The sequence below is a fragment of the Pelophylax lessonae genome (genome assembly GCF_965119305.1).
Source record: "Pelophylax lessonae genome assembly, chromosome: 5".
NCBI lineage: Eukaryota > Metazoa > Chordata > Amphibia > Anura > Ranidae > Pelophylax > Pelophylax lessonae.
In genome coordinates, this window is record NC_138772.1 from 120703 (window position 1) to 136170 (window position 15468).

Below are 15468 nucleotides of genomic sequence, written 5' to 3' on the forward strand. Positions count from 1 at the left end.
CATAACACAAACTACTGCGAGGAGATCACCATTGTGGACCATTGTGGGAGGGGCAGACACAAACTAGTGCTGGGAAATCTCACCATTGGGGGGATGGAGACAAACTACTGTGGGGAAATCACCATTGTGGGAGGGACAGGGACACAAACTAGTGCAGGGAAATCTCACCATTGTGGGAGAGGCAGACATAAACTACTGCGGGGAGATCACCATTGTGGGAGGGGCAGACAAACTACTGCGGGGAGATCACCATTGTGGGAGGGGCAGACACAAACTACTGCAGGGAGATCACAATTGTGGGAGGGGCAGACACAAACCACTGCGGGGAGATCACCATTGTGGGAGGGGCAGACACAAACCACTGCGGGGAGATCACCATTGTGGGAGGGGCAGACACAAACCACTGTGGGGAGATCACCATTGTGGGAGGGGCAGACACAAACTAGTGCAGGTATTTAGTAGTAACTCTAATTTTGGTGCACATAAATGAGGCATTCTTCTGGGATCATGTGATAGGTGACAGCGATTCTAACCCCAGGCTGTGCTGAATATTCAGTCAGGTAAATTGCAGCGGGCCGCAGCTCAGAATAAACTCCATAAACAGAGATTACAGAAAGTTTAATGACTGGCCAGCAGGAACGTTTACCGTCTCCGCCGACTGGTGATCCGCACTCTAATTTCTGCATCTACTTCACCCTATGGGGCAGATTTATAAAACACGGAGAGTGCACATGGCAGCCAATCAGCTAAGCTTTGACAATAAAACCTGGAAGCTGATTGGTTACTATGAAGATTTTGCGCCCTCGTTTTTTAGTAAATCTCCCCTAATGTTTCTGGTGGATTTTTTTTGTACAGAATTGGCACGGCCCAAACACCCATCCATGAAGGTTGGTGTCCTCAATGTAGCTTTATTATAACACGATCACTGAGGAGATGACCACATGGAGGGTGCAGCCACCATTCTAGGTGGACATATATCCCTCCTTCATACAGGAACTCATCCACACCAGATGTTCAAAACAAACATCTTTAATTATTATGTTCAAAAAATGTGTACCAAACTGGAGCCAGCAAAGCAAATGCGGCTCCAAACACGAGACAAACGCTCACACAGGAACCCCGGATCAGGGAACAACACAGAGGTTTAAAAAAAAAAATAATCACTGGCATCAACAGCAGCAGCACTGTAGGGCACAGAATTATTGCATTGCGGCTAACACTGGTGTCACCGGCCATGGCAGCACCACGTGCGAGACCCATCAAGTGTTGATCAGTTAAAGGTAGGACTGAAGGAGGCTAGTGATGGAGTGCAGGAGGCCCGGTGTGAACAGAGGACAGATTCAGATTCAATAGGTGATTGACATCTTTGGTGAAATTAACCAAGCAGAAAATCTTTAAAAAAGCAGAAGGTGACGAGGCCTCCAATGGATATTTCATTATGGAAGCCACAAGGTCTTTAAATTATATCTCAGTCTAGAGGAGGAGTAGACCAGAACTTGGACAGATGTAGGAAGTCTTTGGGGAACCAACTGGCTCCTGGACGGAGGCGGACTGGGTCTTGGACGGAAGGCACATCTTGAGAGTAGACCCAATGTTTTAGCTAGAAGATGGATCTGGGAAAGTACAGGTTAGGCCTTAATTTCAGGCTGCAGCAGAGGAAGTCTGGACAGATGATGTCCTCCTGGTTGAAGAGACCAAAGTGGAGTTCATACAAGCGTCTTTCCTTCATAATATTCCCACTATAGTGCTGGTCATCAGAAATATGACTGATTGGTTGGGAATTGGAGGCTTCAGGAAAGGCACGTGGCTCAGAGATTTGCTCCTCCACCAAGGTCCAAAATGAGAACATATCTGCAGGGGGCAGTGATGGAATCACGGACCCTTCTCATGGTTTAGGACGTAGTAATCATGTACATACATGAGAATTGCGATCGGCTGCCCAATAATCAGGGAGATCCATACAGCCGCGTTCCCATAATTCCCTCTGAGAAATCGTCCTACAAACCAGGCCAGAGGAATCTGCAGGAAGCAAAAAAATATATAAATACAAATGAATAACAAAATCCACCAATAAAAATCCTGCAGACATGTGAAAACACAACCCCTGAGGAGGAGAGACGCCACCAATAATATTTCTACTGACGTGACAACACAACCCCCGAGTAGGAGAAATCCTACCAATAATATTCCTACAGTCATGTGACAACACAACCCCCGAGGAGGAGAAATAATATTCCTACAGACATGTGACAGCACAACCCCCGAGCAGGAGAAAACCCACCAATAATAATAATAATTCTGCAGACATGTGACAACACAACCCCCGAGGAGGAGAAAACCTACCAATAATAATAATCCTACAGACATGTGACAAAACAACCCCCGAGGAGGAGAAATAATATTCCTACAGACATGTGACAACACAACCCCCGAGGAGGAGAAATAATATTCCTACAGACATGTGACAACACAACCCCCGAGGAGGAGAAATAATATTCCTACAGACATGTGACAACACAACCCCCGAGGAGGAGAAATAATATTCCTACAGACATGTGACAACACGACCTCCGAGGAGAAAACCCACCAATAATAATACTACACAAACCGCGAGAAAACCCACCAATAATAATAATAATTCTGCAGACATGTGACAACACAACCCCCGAGGAGGAGAAAACCTACCAATAATAATAATCCTACAGACATGTGACAAAACAACCCCCGAGGAGGAGAAATAATATTCCTACAGACATGTGACAACACAACCCCCGAGGAGGAGAAATAATATTCCTACAGACATGTGACAACACAACCCCCGAGGAGGAGAAATAATATTCCTACAGACATGTGACAACACAACCCCCGAGGAGGAGAAATAATATTCCTACAGACATGTGACAACACAACCCCCGAGGAGGAGAAATAATATTCCTACAGACATGTGACAACACAACCCCCGAGGAGGAGAAATAATATTCCTACAGACATGTGACAACACAACCCCCGAGGAGGAGAAATAATATTCCTACAGACATGTGACAACACGACCTCCGAGGAGAAAACCCACCAATAATAATACTACAGATGTGACAACACAAACCCCGAGAAAACCCACCAATAATATTTCTACAGACATGTGACAAAACAACCCCCGAGGAGGAGAAATAATATTCCTACAGACGTGACAACACAACCCCGGAGGAGAAAACCCACCAATAATAATACTACAGATGTGACAACACAAACCCCGAGGAGAAAACCCACCAATAATAATACTACAGACGTGACAACACAACCCCCGAGGAGAAAACCCACCAATAATAATACTACAGACGTGACAACACAAACCCGAGGAGAAAACCCACCAATAATGCCCCTACAGACATGTGACAACAACTCCTAAAGAGGTGAAAACCTGAATAGCAATCATACAAACCTGGGGCATCACAACTCCTGAGGAGGAGAATCCTACCAATAATAACTTTACCAAGTCGGTGACATCACAATCTTTGAAAAGAAAAATCCAACAAAAAGAATCATGCAATCCTGTGACACAACGCCTGAGGAGGAGAAAACCCCACAAATAGAAATCACACAAATAAGAACCATCCAAAATTGTAACATCACAACCCCCGAGGAGAAAAACCCACCAATAAGAATCATACAAAATATGAATTACAACCCCTGAGGAGAAGACACCAATAAGAATACTACAAACTTGGGACAGCAAAACCCCCAAGGAGAAAACTCATCTATACAAACCTCTCAAATGAGAACAATCTAAACAATAACAACTGAGGAGAGAGGGGAAAAAAAAAAACTACCAATAAGAATCATATAAAAATGTGTGAAACACAACCCCCGAGGAGAAAACTCATTAACAAGAATAGTACAAGTTTGGGACATCACAACCCCCGAGGAGGAGAAAACTGACCAATAGTAGCTATGAAATCTGTGACATTACAGTCTTTGAGGAAAAGAAAAATTCATCAAGAGAAAAATCATACCAACCTGTGACATCACAAGCCCAGAGGAGAAGAAAACCCACCAATACAAACCACTTAAATAAGAACCATCCAAACTAACATTACAACCCCCTGAGGAGGAGAAAACCTACAAATCTGTTACATCACAAACTTCGAGGAAGGGAAAAATCCACAAAAAAAAAAAATCATACAATCCTGTGACATCACAACCCCTGTGGAGGAGAAAACCCATCTATACAAACCTATCAATATGAACCATCAAAACTTTAGCATCACAACCCCAGAGTAGGAGAAAACCCACCAATAGTAAGCGTACAGACGTGACAACACAACCCCTGAGGAGATAGGAATCCTACAAACCTGGGGCATTACAACCCCTGAGGAGAAAACCCACCAATAATAACTATACAAATCTGTGTCATCACAATCTATGAAAGAGCAAAAACAAAACATGAAAATACTACAAACTTGGGACATCACGGCCCCTGAGGAGGATAAAACCCCATTTATTTAAACCTCTCAAATGAGAACCATCTAAACTGTAACATCATAACCTCCAAAGAGGAGGAAAAAAAAAAAACAAACTACAAATAAGAATTTATATAAAACATGTGACATAGCCCCCTGATGAGGAGAAAACGCCCACCAACAAGGACACCCACCAATATAAAAACCACACAACCAAGAACCATCCAAACTGTAATATCACAACCCCCGAGTAGGAGAAAATTCACCAATAAGAACCATACAAACCTGTGAAACACAACCCCCCAGGAGAAAACCCACCAACAAAAATAGTACAAATGTGGGGAATCACAAAGCCCGAGAAGGAGAAAACCTACCAATAATAGCTATGAAATCTGTGACCCCCGAGGAGAAAACTCAACAACAAGAATATAAACTTGGGATATCACGGCCCCAGAGGAGGAAAAAACACATCTATACAAACCTCTTAAATAATAAGAACTATTTAAACTTCAGCATCGTAACCCCTGAGGAAGAGAAAACCTACCGATAAGAACTATACAAAAACGTGAATACAAACCTCTGATATCAGAACCCACCAAAAAGGAGAAAACCGACCAAAACAGATCACACAAATAAAAAACATCCAAACTGCAACATCCCAACCCCTGAGGAGGAGAAAACCCACCAATAATAATCATACAATCCTGTGATATCACATCCCCTAAGAAGCAGAAAAACCCACCATTAAGAATGGTACATACCTGTGACATCATCCCCATGAAGGCCCAGAGCCGAAACATCTTCAGAGGAATGCTGACCAGATACTGCGGAGAGAAGACACAGTAATGTAATCCTCCCGAAATCATCTCCTTTCATGTATACAAGAGCCCGAACTTTACCAAACATGGCCACCATGCCAATGCCACATTTTTGTGAACTGAGAAATTAGGATTCCTTATGGGTTTTTAATTAGAACCTAAAATCCCTGTAAACATGTGAGACTAAGCCCTAGCTGCCTGTTTTTCTCCTACTCAGAAATGCCTCTTCTGTGCGCCTTCCTGATTTAGTTTCACTGTTACCAGGCTTAAATTTCTATGAATTCTGGGCTCATCCACCTCTGTGGTCACCAAGTGTACTCTCCGGGTTGGCCAGGTTTAGCCCAGAAGTCAAATTAGACAGACTCCTGCCCAGCCAGCACCCATCCCCAGATGGACTTACAGGAGCCGGAGCGGAGACCTTATGTTCTACGAGGTTACAGACATCTTATGGTGCCTCTTAGAATGAAGGGCTTTTGGTTTAAAGTGTTTAAAATGGCTTACAGGTCCAATTTAGGATACATTTTGTCATATTTTTTCATTTAGAGCCCCATCCCCCAACCCCAATATTTAACTGCTAGCAGCACATACAATCATATTGGTCACCAACGAACAATGTCAACCACAGACATTGCTTGGGTTCCGTTGCCTAAATGATAAAAATTAGGTTGGAAATGTTTGGAAAATTAAATTTTGGGTGGAATGGTTTTAAACAATTTCCTCCCCACGTCCACTAATGGAAATGGCTGTGGTTAAAAGTCCACTGAATTCCACCAATCTGCCCGATGTACAGCCGGGACATCCCCACAATCCACCTCTCCTGGGAGGGCCACAACTGATATAGATCAGTACTTCTCAGACTCACCTCATGGAAGAAAGCAGAGGCGAAGAAGACAGCGCTCTGAGCGACCCACTTGGAGACCCCACGCCTCATCATTGGCTTATAGAAATGCCTGCGACACAAAAACAAAGTGTTAGGGCTCCCGGTTCAGTTATCACCATCCCCCCCCCCCCCCCCCAACACCCTGCTTTATATTCCCATATCTTTCCCAATAATCCCAGCTGCACCACCTTCATCCTAATGCAGCCCAATGAGTGAGTGTTCAACAGGTAAGAGGCGGGTCAAATCCCATCAATAAGAGCCAGGAAGAAACCATCAGCCCCTCTTTACCCAACTCACTTCACCCATCCCTCCCCTTCCCTTCATCTGTCCCTTCTCCTTCATCCGTCTCTTCTCCTTTGCCTTCATGCACCTGTCTCCTTCACCCGTCCCCTTTATCCATTGCTTCTCCTTTACCCGTCCCTTGTCAATCATGCACCCGTCCATTCTCCTTCACGCACCCATCTCCTTCATCCGACCCTTCTCCCCCATCCATGCCCTCCTTCACTTATCCCTCTCCTTCACCAGCTCCTCCTCCTTCACCGGTACCTCAACTTCACCCGCCCTTCTCCTTTACCTATCCAGTTTCCTTCATCCAGCTGTCACCTTCATCCACCCATTCCTTCTTCATTTGTCCTTCTCCATTACCCGCCCTTCTCCTTCACCTGTCCCTTCGCATTCACTTATACCTCTACTTTACCTGTCCCTTCTTCATCCACCTGCTCCATCACTCATACCTCTCCCTAACCCGCCTTGCCTCTTTTACTTGTACCTCTCCTTCACCCGTTCCTTCTCCTTCATCCACCCGCTTCTTCTCCTTCCACCCACTCTTCATTTGTCCTTCTACATTACCCGCCCCTCTCCTTCACCTGTCCCTTCACATTCACTCATACCTCTTCCTTCGCCTGCCCCATCTCCTTCACTTACATTCACTCATACCTCTTCCTTCGCCTGCCCCATCTCCTTCACTCGGTCTTCTTCACCCATCCCTTCTATTTTACCCGTCCCGTCTCCTTCACTTGTACCTCTATTTCACCCGTCCCTCCTTCACGTCTCCTTCGTCCCGTTCTGTCTTCTTCACCCACCCTTCTCCTTCATCCATTCTGTCTCCTTCTTGCACCGGTCTCCTTCAATCGCCCTTCTGCTTCACCCGTTCCCCAGAGACCCCTCTTACCTGATGCACCATTTGTGCACCGGGATGTTCCAGTTTTGCCAGAAGTAGGTCACCGTCTCAGAGTTCCTGGGAAGGAGGAAGACACATAGAATGAGGTGAACTTACCAACCAATGTCATGGCCAACAAGCAAGTGAATCAGCTGGACCCCCCAACTCACCACCAATCCCTGTAGAATTCCCGGTCTCCAAAACGCATCAACTCCGCCACAAAGTTCATGGAAGAGTGGAAGAACCAGTAGAAGAAGATGAGCCAGATCAGGTGATTGGGGACCTGAAAGGAAGCCAGGGGAAGAATGAACTCAGGACTAGAAGGAAACGCCACCGGTTACACATGGTGAAGAGAAACACGGCTTACCGCCAACTTCAGGAGACGCTCAACCATCCGTGAGTAATCCATATCCTGCCAGAGGAAGAGATCAGAGCTGAGCACAGAAAATATACAGTGCCTTCAAAAAGTATTCATACCCCTCGAAAATTTACCACATTTTGTCATGTTCCAACCAAAAATGTAAATGTATTTTATTTATTTTTTTGGGGGGATTTTGTGTCATAGACCGACATAAAGTGGCACAGAATTGTGAAGTGGAAGGAAAATAATAAATGGTTTAAAACATTTTTTACAAATAAATATCTGAAAAATGCGGCATGCATTTTTATTCACCCCCCTTTAGCCCAGGTTCATAATGAGGCCGTTTTCAAGTGGATATTTCAGTCGGACTTCGGGGGCGATTGCACAGATGTCTATGGAAATGCCCCCCCCCCCTCCCAAAAAAAAAAAAAAAGTACTACAGAAACTATTTTTGGGAATCGGCCCTGCAAAGTCAGCATCGCACCAATTCAGAAGGTGTCAAATCCCATGCCAAATCGAACCAATGTGAACGTGGGCTTACTCTGATACCCCTAACTAAAATTGCCTTCAGAAGTCACCTAATTAGTAAATAAGAGTCCACCTGTGTGTCATTTAATCTCAGTATAAATACAGCTGTTCTGTGAAGCCCTCAGAGGTTTGTTCGAGAACCTTTGTGAACAAACAGCATCATGAAGGCCAAGGAACACACCAGACAGGTCAGAGATAAAGTTGTGGAGAAGTGTAAAGCAGGGTTAGGTTATAAAATAATCTCCCAAGCTTTGAACATCTCACGGAGCGCTGTTCAATCCATCATGGGAAAATGGAAAGAGTATGGCACAACTGCAACCCTACCAAGACATGGCCGTCCACCTAAACTGACCGGCCGGGCCCCTATAAAGACATGGCCGACCACCTAAACTGACCAGCCGGGCAAGGAGAGCATTCATCAGAGAAGCAGCCAAGAGGTCCATGGGAACTCTGGAGGAGCTGCAGAGATCCACAGCTCAGGTGGGAGAATCTGTCCACAGGACAACTATTAGTCGTGCGCTCCACAAATCTGCCCTTTATGGAAGAGTGAGAAGAAGAAAGCCATTGGTGGAAGAAAGCCATAAGAAGTCCTGTTTACAGTTTGGGAGAAGCCATGAGGGGGACACAGCAAACATGTGGAAGAAGAAGGAGCTCTGCTCAGAGGAGACCAAAATTCAACTTATTGGCCTAAAAGTAAAACTCTATGTGTGGGGGAAAACTAACACTGCACATTACCCTGATCACACCATCCCCACTGTGAAACATGGTGGTGGCAGCATCATGTTGGGGGGATGCTTTTTTTCAGCAGGGACAGGGAAGCTGGTCAGAATTGATGGGAAGATGGATGGAGCCAAATACAGGGCAATCTTAGAAGAAAACTTGTTAGAGTCTGCAAAAGACTTGAGACTGGGGCAGAGGTTCACCTTCCAGCAGGACAATGACCTGAAACATCCAGCCAGAGCTACAATGGAATGGTTTCATGTGTTAGAATGGCCCAGTCACAGTCCAGACCTAAATCACATTGAGAATCTGTGGCAAGACTTGAAAATTGCTGTTCACAGACGCTCTCCATCCAATCTGACAGAGATGAGATATTCTGCAGAGAAGAATGGGCAGAAATGTCCTCTCTAGAGCAAAGCTGGTAGAGACATCCCCAAAAAGAATCGCAGCTGTAATTGCAGGCAAAGGCGGCTCTACAAAGTATTGACTTCGGGGGGTGAATACAAATGCAGCCACAATCATTTATCATTTTCCTTCCACTTCACAATTATGGCCACTTTGTGTCGGTCTATCACATAAAATCCAAATGAAATACATTTACGTTTTTGGTTGTAACATGACAAAATGTGGAAAATTTCAAGGGGTGTGAATAGTTTTTCAAGGCACTTTAGAGAAAAGAGACCAGACCCCTCCAGCCCTGGCTCACATTTGGTGGGAAGCCAATAAAATTATTGGACCAACAGATACCAACTGGTCTTCACACTTCTGGGTACAGACAGCCCAATGAATCCTGAAACCCACAATTTGGCCTCTTAAAAATTCTCTTCACTGCTGCTAAATAGGATCTTGCCAAAGTGTGGAGGGTCCTTCTCTTGAAGATCTCACAGCTGAAACACGGTTCCTCTTGTATAAATAAAATTACTTTAACCCCTGATTGCTGATCCTATCAGACACTCAATTCCTACTTCACATAAAAATTAGGGCCAGAGTATCCTAGGCCCACAGAACAAGTCCTGCTGAATGTAAGAAGCTACTACTAAACTAGATCTACCGTGACCATGAGACCAACACCTACTAGATCTACCATGACCATGAGACCAACAACTACTAGATCTAGCATGAGACCAATTGCTACTAGATCTACTATGACCACAAGACCAACTGCTACTAGATCTACCTTGACCATGAGACCAACTACTGCTAGATCTACCATGAAATCAACTACTACTAGATCTACAGGGGCCATGAAACCAACTATTACTAGATATACGATGACTAGGAGACCAACTACTAGATCTACCATGACCATAAGACCAACTACTACTAGATCTACCATGACCATAAGACCAACTACTACTAGATCTACCATAACCATGAGACCAACAACTACTAGATCTACCATGACCATGAGACCAACAACTACTAGATCTACCATGACCATGAGACTAACAACTACTAGATCTAGCATGAGACCAATTGCTACTAGATCTACTATGACCACAAGACCAACTGCTACTAGATCTACCTTGACCATGAGACCAACTACTGCTAGATCTACCATGAAATCAACTACTACTAGATCTACAGGGGCCATGAAACCAACTATTACTAGATATACGATGACTAGGAGACCAACTACTAGATCTACCATGACCATAAGACCAACTACTACTAGATCTACCATAACCATGAGACCAACAACTACTAGATCTACCATGAGACCAATTGCTACTAGATCTACTATGACCATGAGACCAACTACTACTAGATCTACCATGAAACCAACTACTACTAGATCTACAATTGCCATGAAACCAACTATTACTAGATCTACGATGACTATGAGACCAACTACTAGATCTACCATGACCATAAGACCAACTAATACTAGATATACCATGACTATGAGACCAACAACTACTAGATCTACCCATGAGACCAACTACTACTAGATTTACCATGAAAGCTACTACTAGATTTACGATGACCAGGAGCCCAACTACTACTAGATCTAACATGACCATGAAACCAACTACTAATAGATATATCAAGACCATGAGGTCAACAACTAAATAGATCTACCATAACCATGAGACCAACTACTACTAGATCTACCATGAGGCCAACTACCACCAGATCTACCCCCCCCCCCCCCGGAAGGATTGATAATTATTGGCTGATGTCAGAATTGACCTCAGTAAAGAATCCTATTAGGGACATTGGGCACATGAACAATGAATACACCAAGACTCTTATTTACGATCACTCACCCGGAACGGCTTCATGGAGTTCTGGATTGTTGGGACCATCCACTGAAAAACAAGATGGATACCATGATCATTTCTTAGACAAGAAGCCATCATCATTTTAAAGAACAATCCCTCCCTGAAGGGCAAGAAGATGACTGGCACCATCAAACCTTCATAGTGATCAGTGGGGGTTGTTTACACGGAAGAGGAGCTACAGACATTTTCCCCTCGATTCCCTCACGGTGATAGGACATCATTTCCTTTTTATCTTTTCTATATCCATCCCAACATTTACACATTCCTCTGTCATCTTCTGCTGCAGGACTGTAAATCTCTCTTTCAATGCTGAAGGTAAACCTCTAAGCTATCTGAGTAGCTCTTCCCTCGAGGAGCCAATGAAGGGGACTCCTCCTATTACATATCTCACCTGCTGGATTAGGCCAACCAGGAGTTGCATGAAGAACAACTGAATAAAAGAGAAAAAAGGACCATCAGAGACTTTGCTAATCACAGAGAGACCCGCTCTGTGCACTGAGGGGGAGGAAAGGTCAGATAATGGAGGAGGAGGGGGCTGCAGAGCCGGTGTAGAGGAAGGACCATTACAATAACTGGATTCAGGAAATGTCCAATCAGAAAAGAGAGAGACAGGCAGCGGTGTACAGGAGGGCAGTGTCAGTGTAGTATGGGGGAAAGGGCAGTGGCGATGTACAATGGAGGGGGGGGGGGGGAAGGGCCATGTCAGTGTACAATTAATGGGAAAAAGCAGGGAAGAAGGGCAGGGCAGTATATTATAGGGATAAAGGACAGTGGTGGTGTACAATAGAGGAGAAGGGTAGTGGCGGTGTACAATGGGGGGGGGGGGGGGGCAGAGGCGGTGTACAATAGGGGGGCAGTGGCAGTATAGGCAGTATAGGATGGGGGGCAGGGAGGGCAGTGTACAAATGATGGGAAAAAGCTGAGGGGAAGGGCAGGGCAGTATATTATGGGGATGAAGGGCAGTGGCGGTGTACAATAGAGTTGAAGGGCAATGGCTGTGTTCGACAGAGGGGAAGGGAGGGCAGTGGTGGTGTACAGACCTATCCTCCCATAGAATCAGGTGTCACACGCTTCTCACCATCTCCACAAGCCTCCGGAGAAGGAACCTCTTACGAATCCTCGGAGATCGGGGGAAGTTGAGTTCGTAGCAGAGAGTCGGAGCCAAGACAAAATAATAGATATCTGAGGGACAGAAAGAGGTGGATGAGGAGAGTCTGACCATGTGACACCCCCCCCCCCCCCCACACATCATACCTGTACTACTTACCTCTGTGTGTCAGATTGCCGGGGTACGACACCTCCTTTTGCCCCGCATCGCCATTGGCTTTTCTCATTACTGGAGCTGAGAAACGGACATGATGGAAGCATTGGAATAAAGTGAATAGAACACGAGACACCGACACTCACCTACCACATCCATGACCTGCAGACACCGACACTCACCTACCACATCCATGACCTGCAGACACCGACACTCACCTACCACATCCATGACCTGCAGACACCGACACTCACCTACCACATCCATGACCCGCAGACACCAACACTCACCCACCACATCCATGACCTGCAGACACCAACACTCACCCACCACATCCATGACCTGCAGACACCAACACTCACCCACCACATCCATGACCTGCAGACACCAACACTCACCCACCACATCCATGACCTGCAGACACCAACACTCACCCACCACATCCATGACCTGCAGACACCGACACTCACCCACCACATCCATGACCCGCAGACACCAACACTCACCCACCACATCCATGACCTGCAGACACCGACACTCACCCACCACATCCATGACCTGCAGACACCGACACTCACCCACCACATCCATGACCTGCAGACACCGACACTCACCCACCACATCCATGACCCACAGACACCGACACTCACCTACCACATCCATGACCCGCAGACACCAACACTCACCCACCACATCCATGACCTGCAGACACCGACACTCACCCACCACATCCATGACCTGCAGACACCAACACTCACCCACCACATCCATGACCTGCAGACACCAACACTCACCCACCACATCCATGACCTGCAGACACCAACACTCACCCACCACATCCATGACCTGCAGACACCAACACTCACCCACCACATCCATGACCTGCAGACACCGACACTCACCCACCACATCCATGACCCGCAGACACCAACACTCACCCACCACATCCATGACCTGCAGACACCAACACTCACCCACCACATCCATGACCTGCAGACACCAACACTCACCCACCACATCCATGACCTGCAGACACCAACACTCACCCACCACATCCATGACCTGCAGACACCGACACTCACCCACCACATCCATGACCCGCAGACACCGACACTCACCCACCACATCCATGACCTGCAGACACCGACACTCACCTACCACATCCATGACTTGCAGACACCGACACTCACCCACCACATTCATGACTTGCAGACACCGACACTCACCAGATTGAGAGCGCCCCAGTGCCCGGGTCCGTGCCAGCCTTCTCTCCCGGCACCAGAGGTTGACGTCTCTGTAGGAATATATCTTGAGGAGGAGAATGGTGTAGATTGACATTGCAAAGATGGCTCCCACTGCAAATAGAAGAAACTTTGAGTGGGAGGGGTCTGTAACTGGTCACGTGACAGGGGAGGGGTTGATATCTACCTGGAGTTATGGAGGGAACGGTGAACACAACCAGTACCGGGACACAGAGGATGCTAGTGAGGATGATGGTGTAGAGGAAGAGACCCAATCTCTCCGAAAATCTACCCTAAAAGAGAGAATACAAGACAGGTCTACAGAGGATATCTTCAGATTCACCAACTGCCAGGACCCACCCCCCCAAAATCAGCTCAACGAACTGCCAGGACCCACCCCCCCCAAATCCATTCACCAACTGCCAGGACCCACCCCCCCAATCTCCCCCCAAAATCAGCTCACCAACTGCCAGGACACCCCCACTCAACCACCCAATATCATCTCATGAAATGCCAAGAGATCCCAACTATCATCCCTCCAACTGTGGGGGCACCCCTTCCCCCACTATCATCCAAGCTTCTGAAATAGCCTATCAACTACCGAAGGGTCCCCAAATTTTAGCTCAAATACTGCCAGGACAGCGCCACCCCTCAAAAAAAAAAATCAGTCCATCAACTTCCCAGGGCTCCCCAACTATCAGATTGGCAACTGCCAGGACAAACCCCCAACTAAACAGGACAGACACCAGCTGGCAAGAGCTTCACCATCACTTCCAGGGTAAAAGGTCCCCCCAACTATCAGCCCACCAATTACCAGGAGACCCCAAGCTATTGGCTTGCCATCTGCCAGGGGACCCCTCAGATATTCGCTCCATTCCAGGTAGGATGTGTCACCTGCTAACCAGGCCTGGTGAGGGGGCAGGGCTTTCTCAGGAATCATGTCAGCCCATCTATAATCTTTCCTTGCCGACTCATAGATCTATACCCAGAACAAAGATCATAGATCTATACCCAGAACATAGATCTATACCCAGAACATAGATCTATACCCAGAACATAGATCTATACCCAGAACATAGATCTATACCCAGAACATAGATCTATAATCCGAACAGAGAACATACAGTGCCTTTGCGAAAGTATTCGGCCCCCTTGAACTTTGCGACCTTCAAACCTAAAGATATAAAACTGTAATTTTTTGTGAAGAATCAACAACAAGTGGGACACAATCATGAAGTGGAACGAAATTTATTGGATATTTCAAACTTTAACAAATAAAAAAACTGAAAAATTGGGCGTGCAAAATTATTCAGCCCCCTTAAGTTAATACTTTGTAGCGCCACCTTTTGCTATGATTACAGCTGTAAGTCGCTTGGGGTATGTCTCTATCAGTTTTGCACATCGAGAGACTGAAATTTTTGCCCATTCCTCCTTGCAAAACAGCTCGAGCTCAGTGAGGTTGGATGGAGAGCGTTTGTGAACAGCAGTTTTCAGTTCTTTCCACAGATTCTCGATTGGATTCAGGTCTGGACTTTGACTTGGCCATTCTAACACCTGGATATGTTTATTTGTGAACCATTCCATTGTAGATTTTGCTTTATGTTTTGGATCATTGTCTTGTTGGAAGACAAATCTCCGTCCCAGTCTCAGGTCTTTTGCAGACTCCATCAGGTTTTCTTCCAGAATGGTCCTGTATTTGGCTCCATCCATCTTCCCATCAATTTTAACCATCTTCCCTGTCCCTGCTGAAGAAAAGCA

General features: G+C 46.0%; 1 protein-coding gene across 1 annotated transcript in view; it reads right to left on the reverse strand.

Moving 5' to 3' along the window:
* Nucleotides 1–1602: 1602 nt before the first annotated feature.
* DGAT1 (diacylglycerol O-acyltransferase 1) overlaps nucleotides 1603–15468 on the reverse strand; it is a 68940-nt gene continuing 55074 nt past the window's right edge. The window contains exons 6-17 of the mRNA XM_082258493.1: nucleotides 13898–14003; nucleotides 13696–13824; nucleotides 12476–12550; nucleotides 12287–12390; nucleotides 11600–11638; nucleotides 11194–11235; nucleotides 7682–7726; nucleotides 7485–7597; nucleotides 7327–7392; nucleotides 6138–6225; nucleotides 5219–5281; nucleotides 1603–2019 (exon numbers count right to left, since the gene is read on the reverse strand). Of these exons, the coding sequence (XP_082114619.1) occupies nucleotides 1873–2019; nucleotides 5219–5281; nucleotides 6138–6225; nucleotides 7327–7392; nucleotides 7485–7597; nucleotides 7682–7726; nucleotides 11194–11235; nucleotides 11600–11638; nucleotides 12287–12390; nucleotides 12476–12550; nucleotides 13696–13824; nucleotides 13898–14003 (1017 nt within the window). The 3' untranslated portion in view covers nucleotides 1603–1872. The remainder of the gene's footprint in view (nucleotides 2020–5218; nucleotides 5282–6137; nucleotides 6226–7326; nucleotides 7393–7484; nucleotides 7598–7681; nucleotides 7727–11193; nucleotides 11236–11599; nucleotides 11639–12286; nucleotides 12391–12475; nucleotides 12551–13695; nucleotides 13825–13897; nucleotides 14004–15468) is intronic.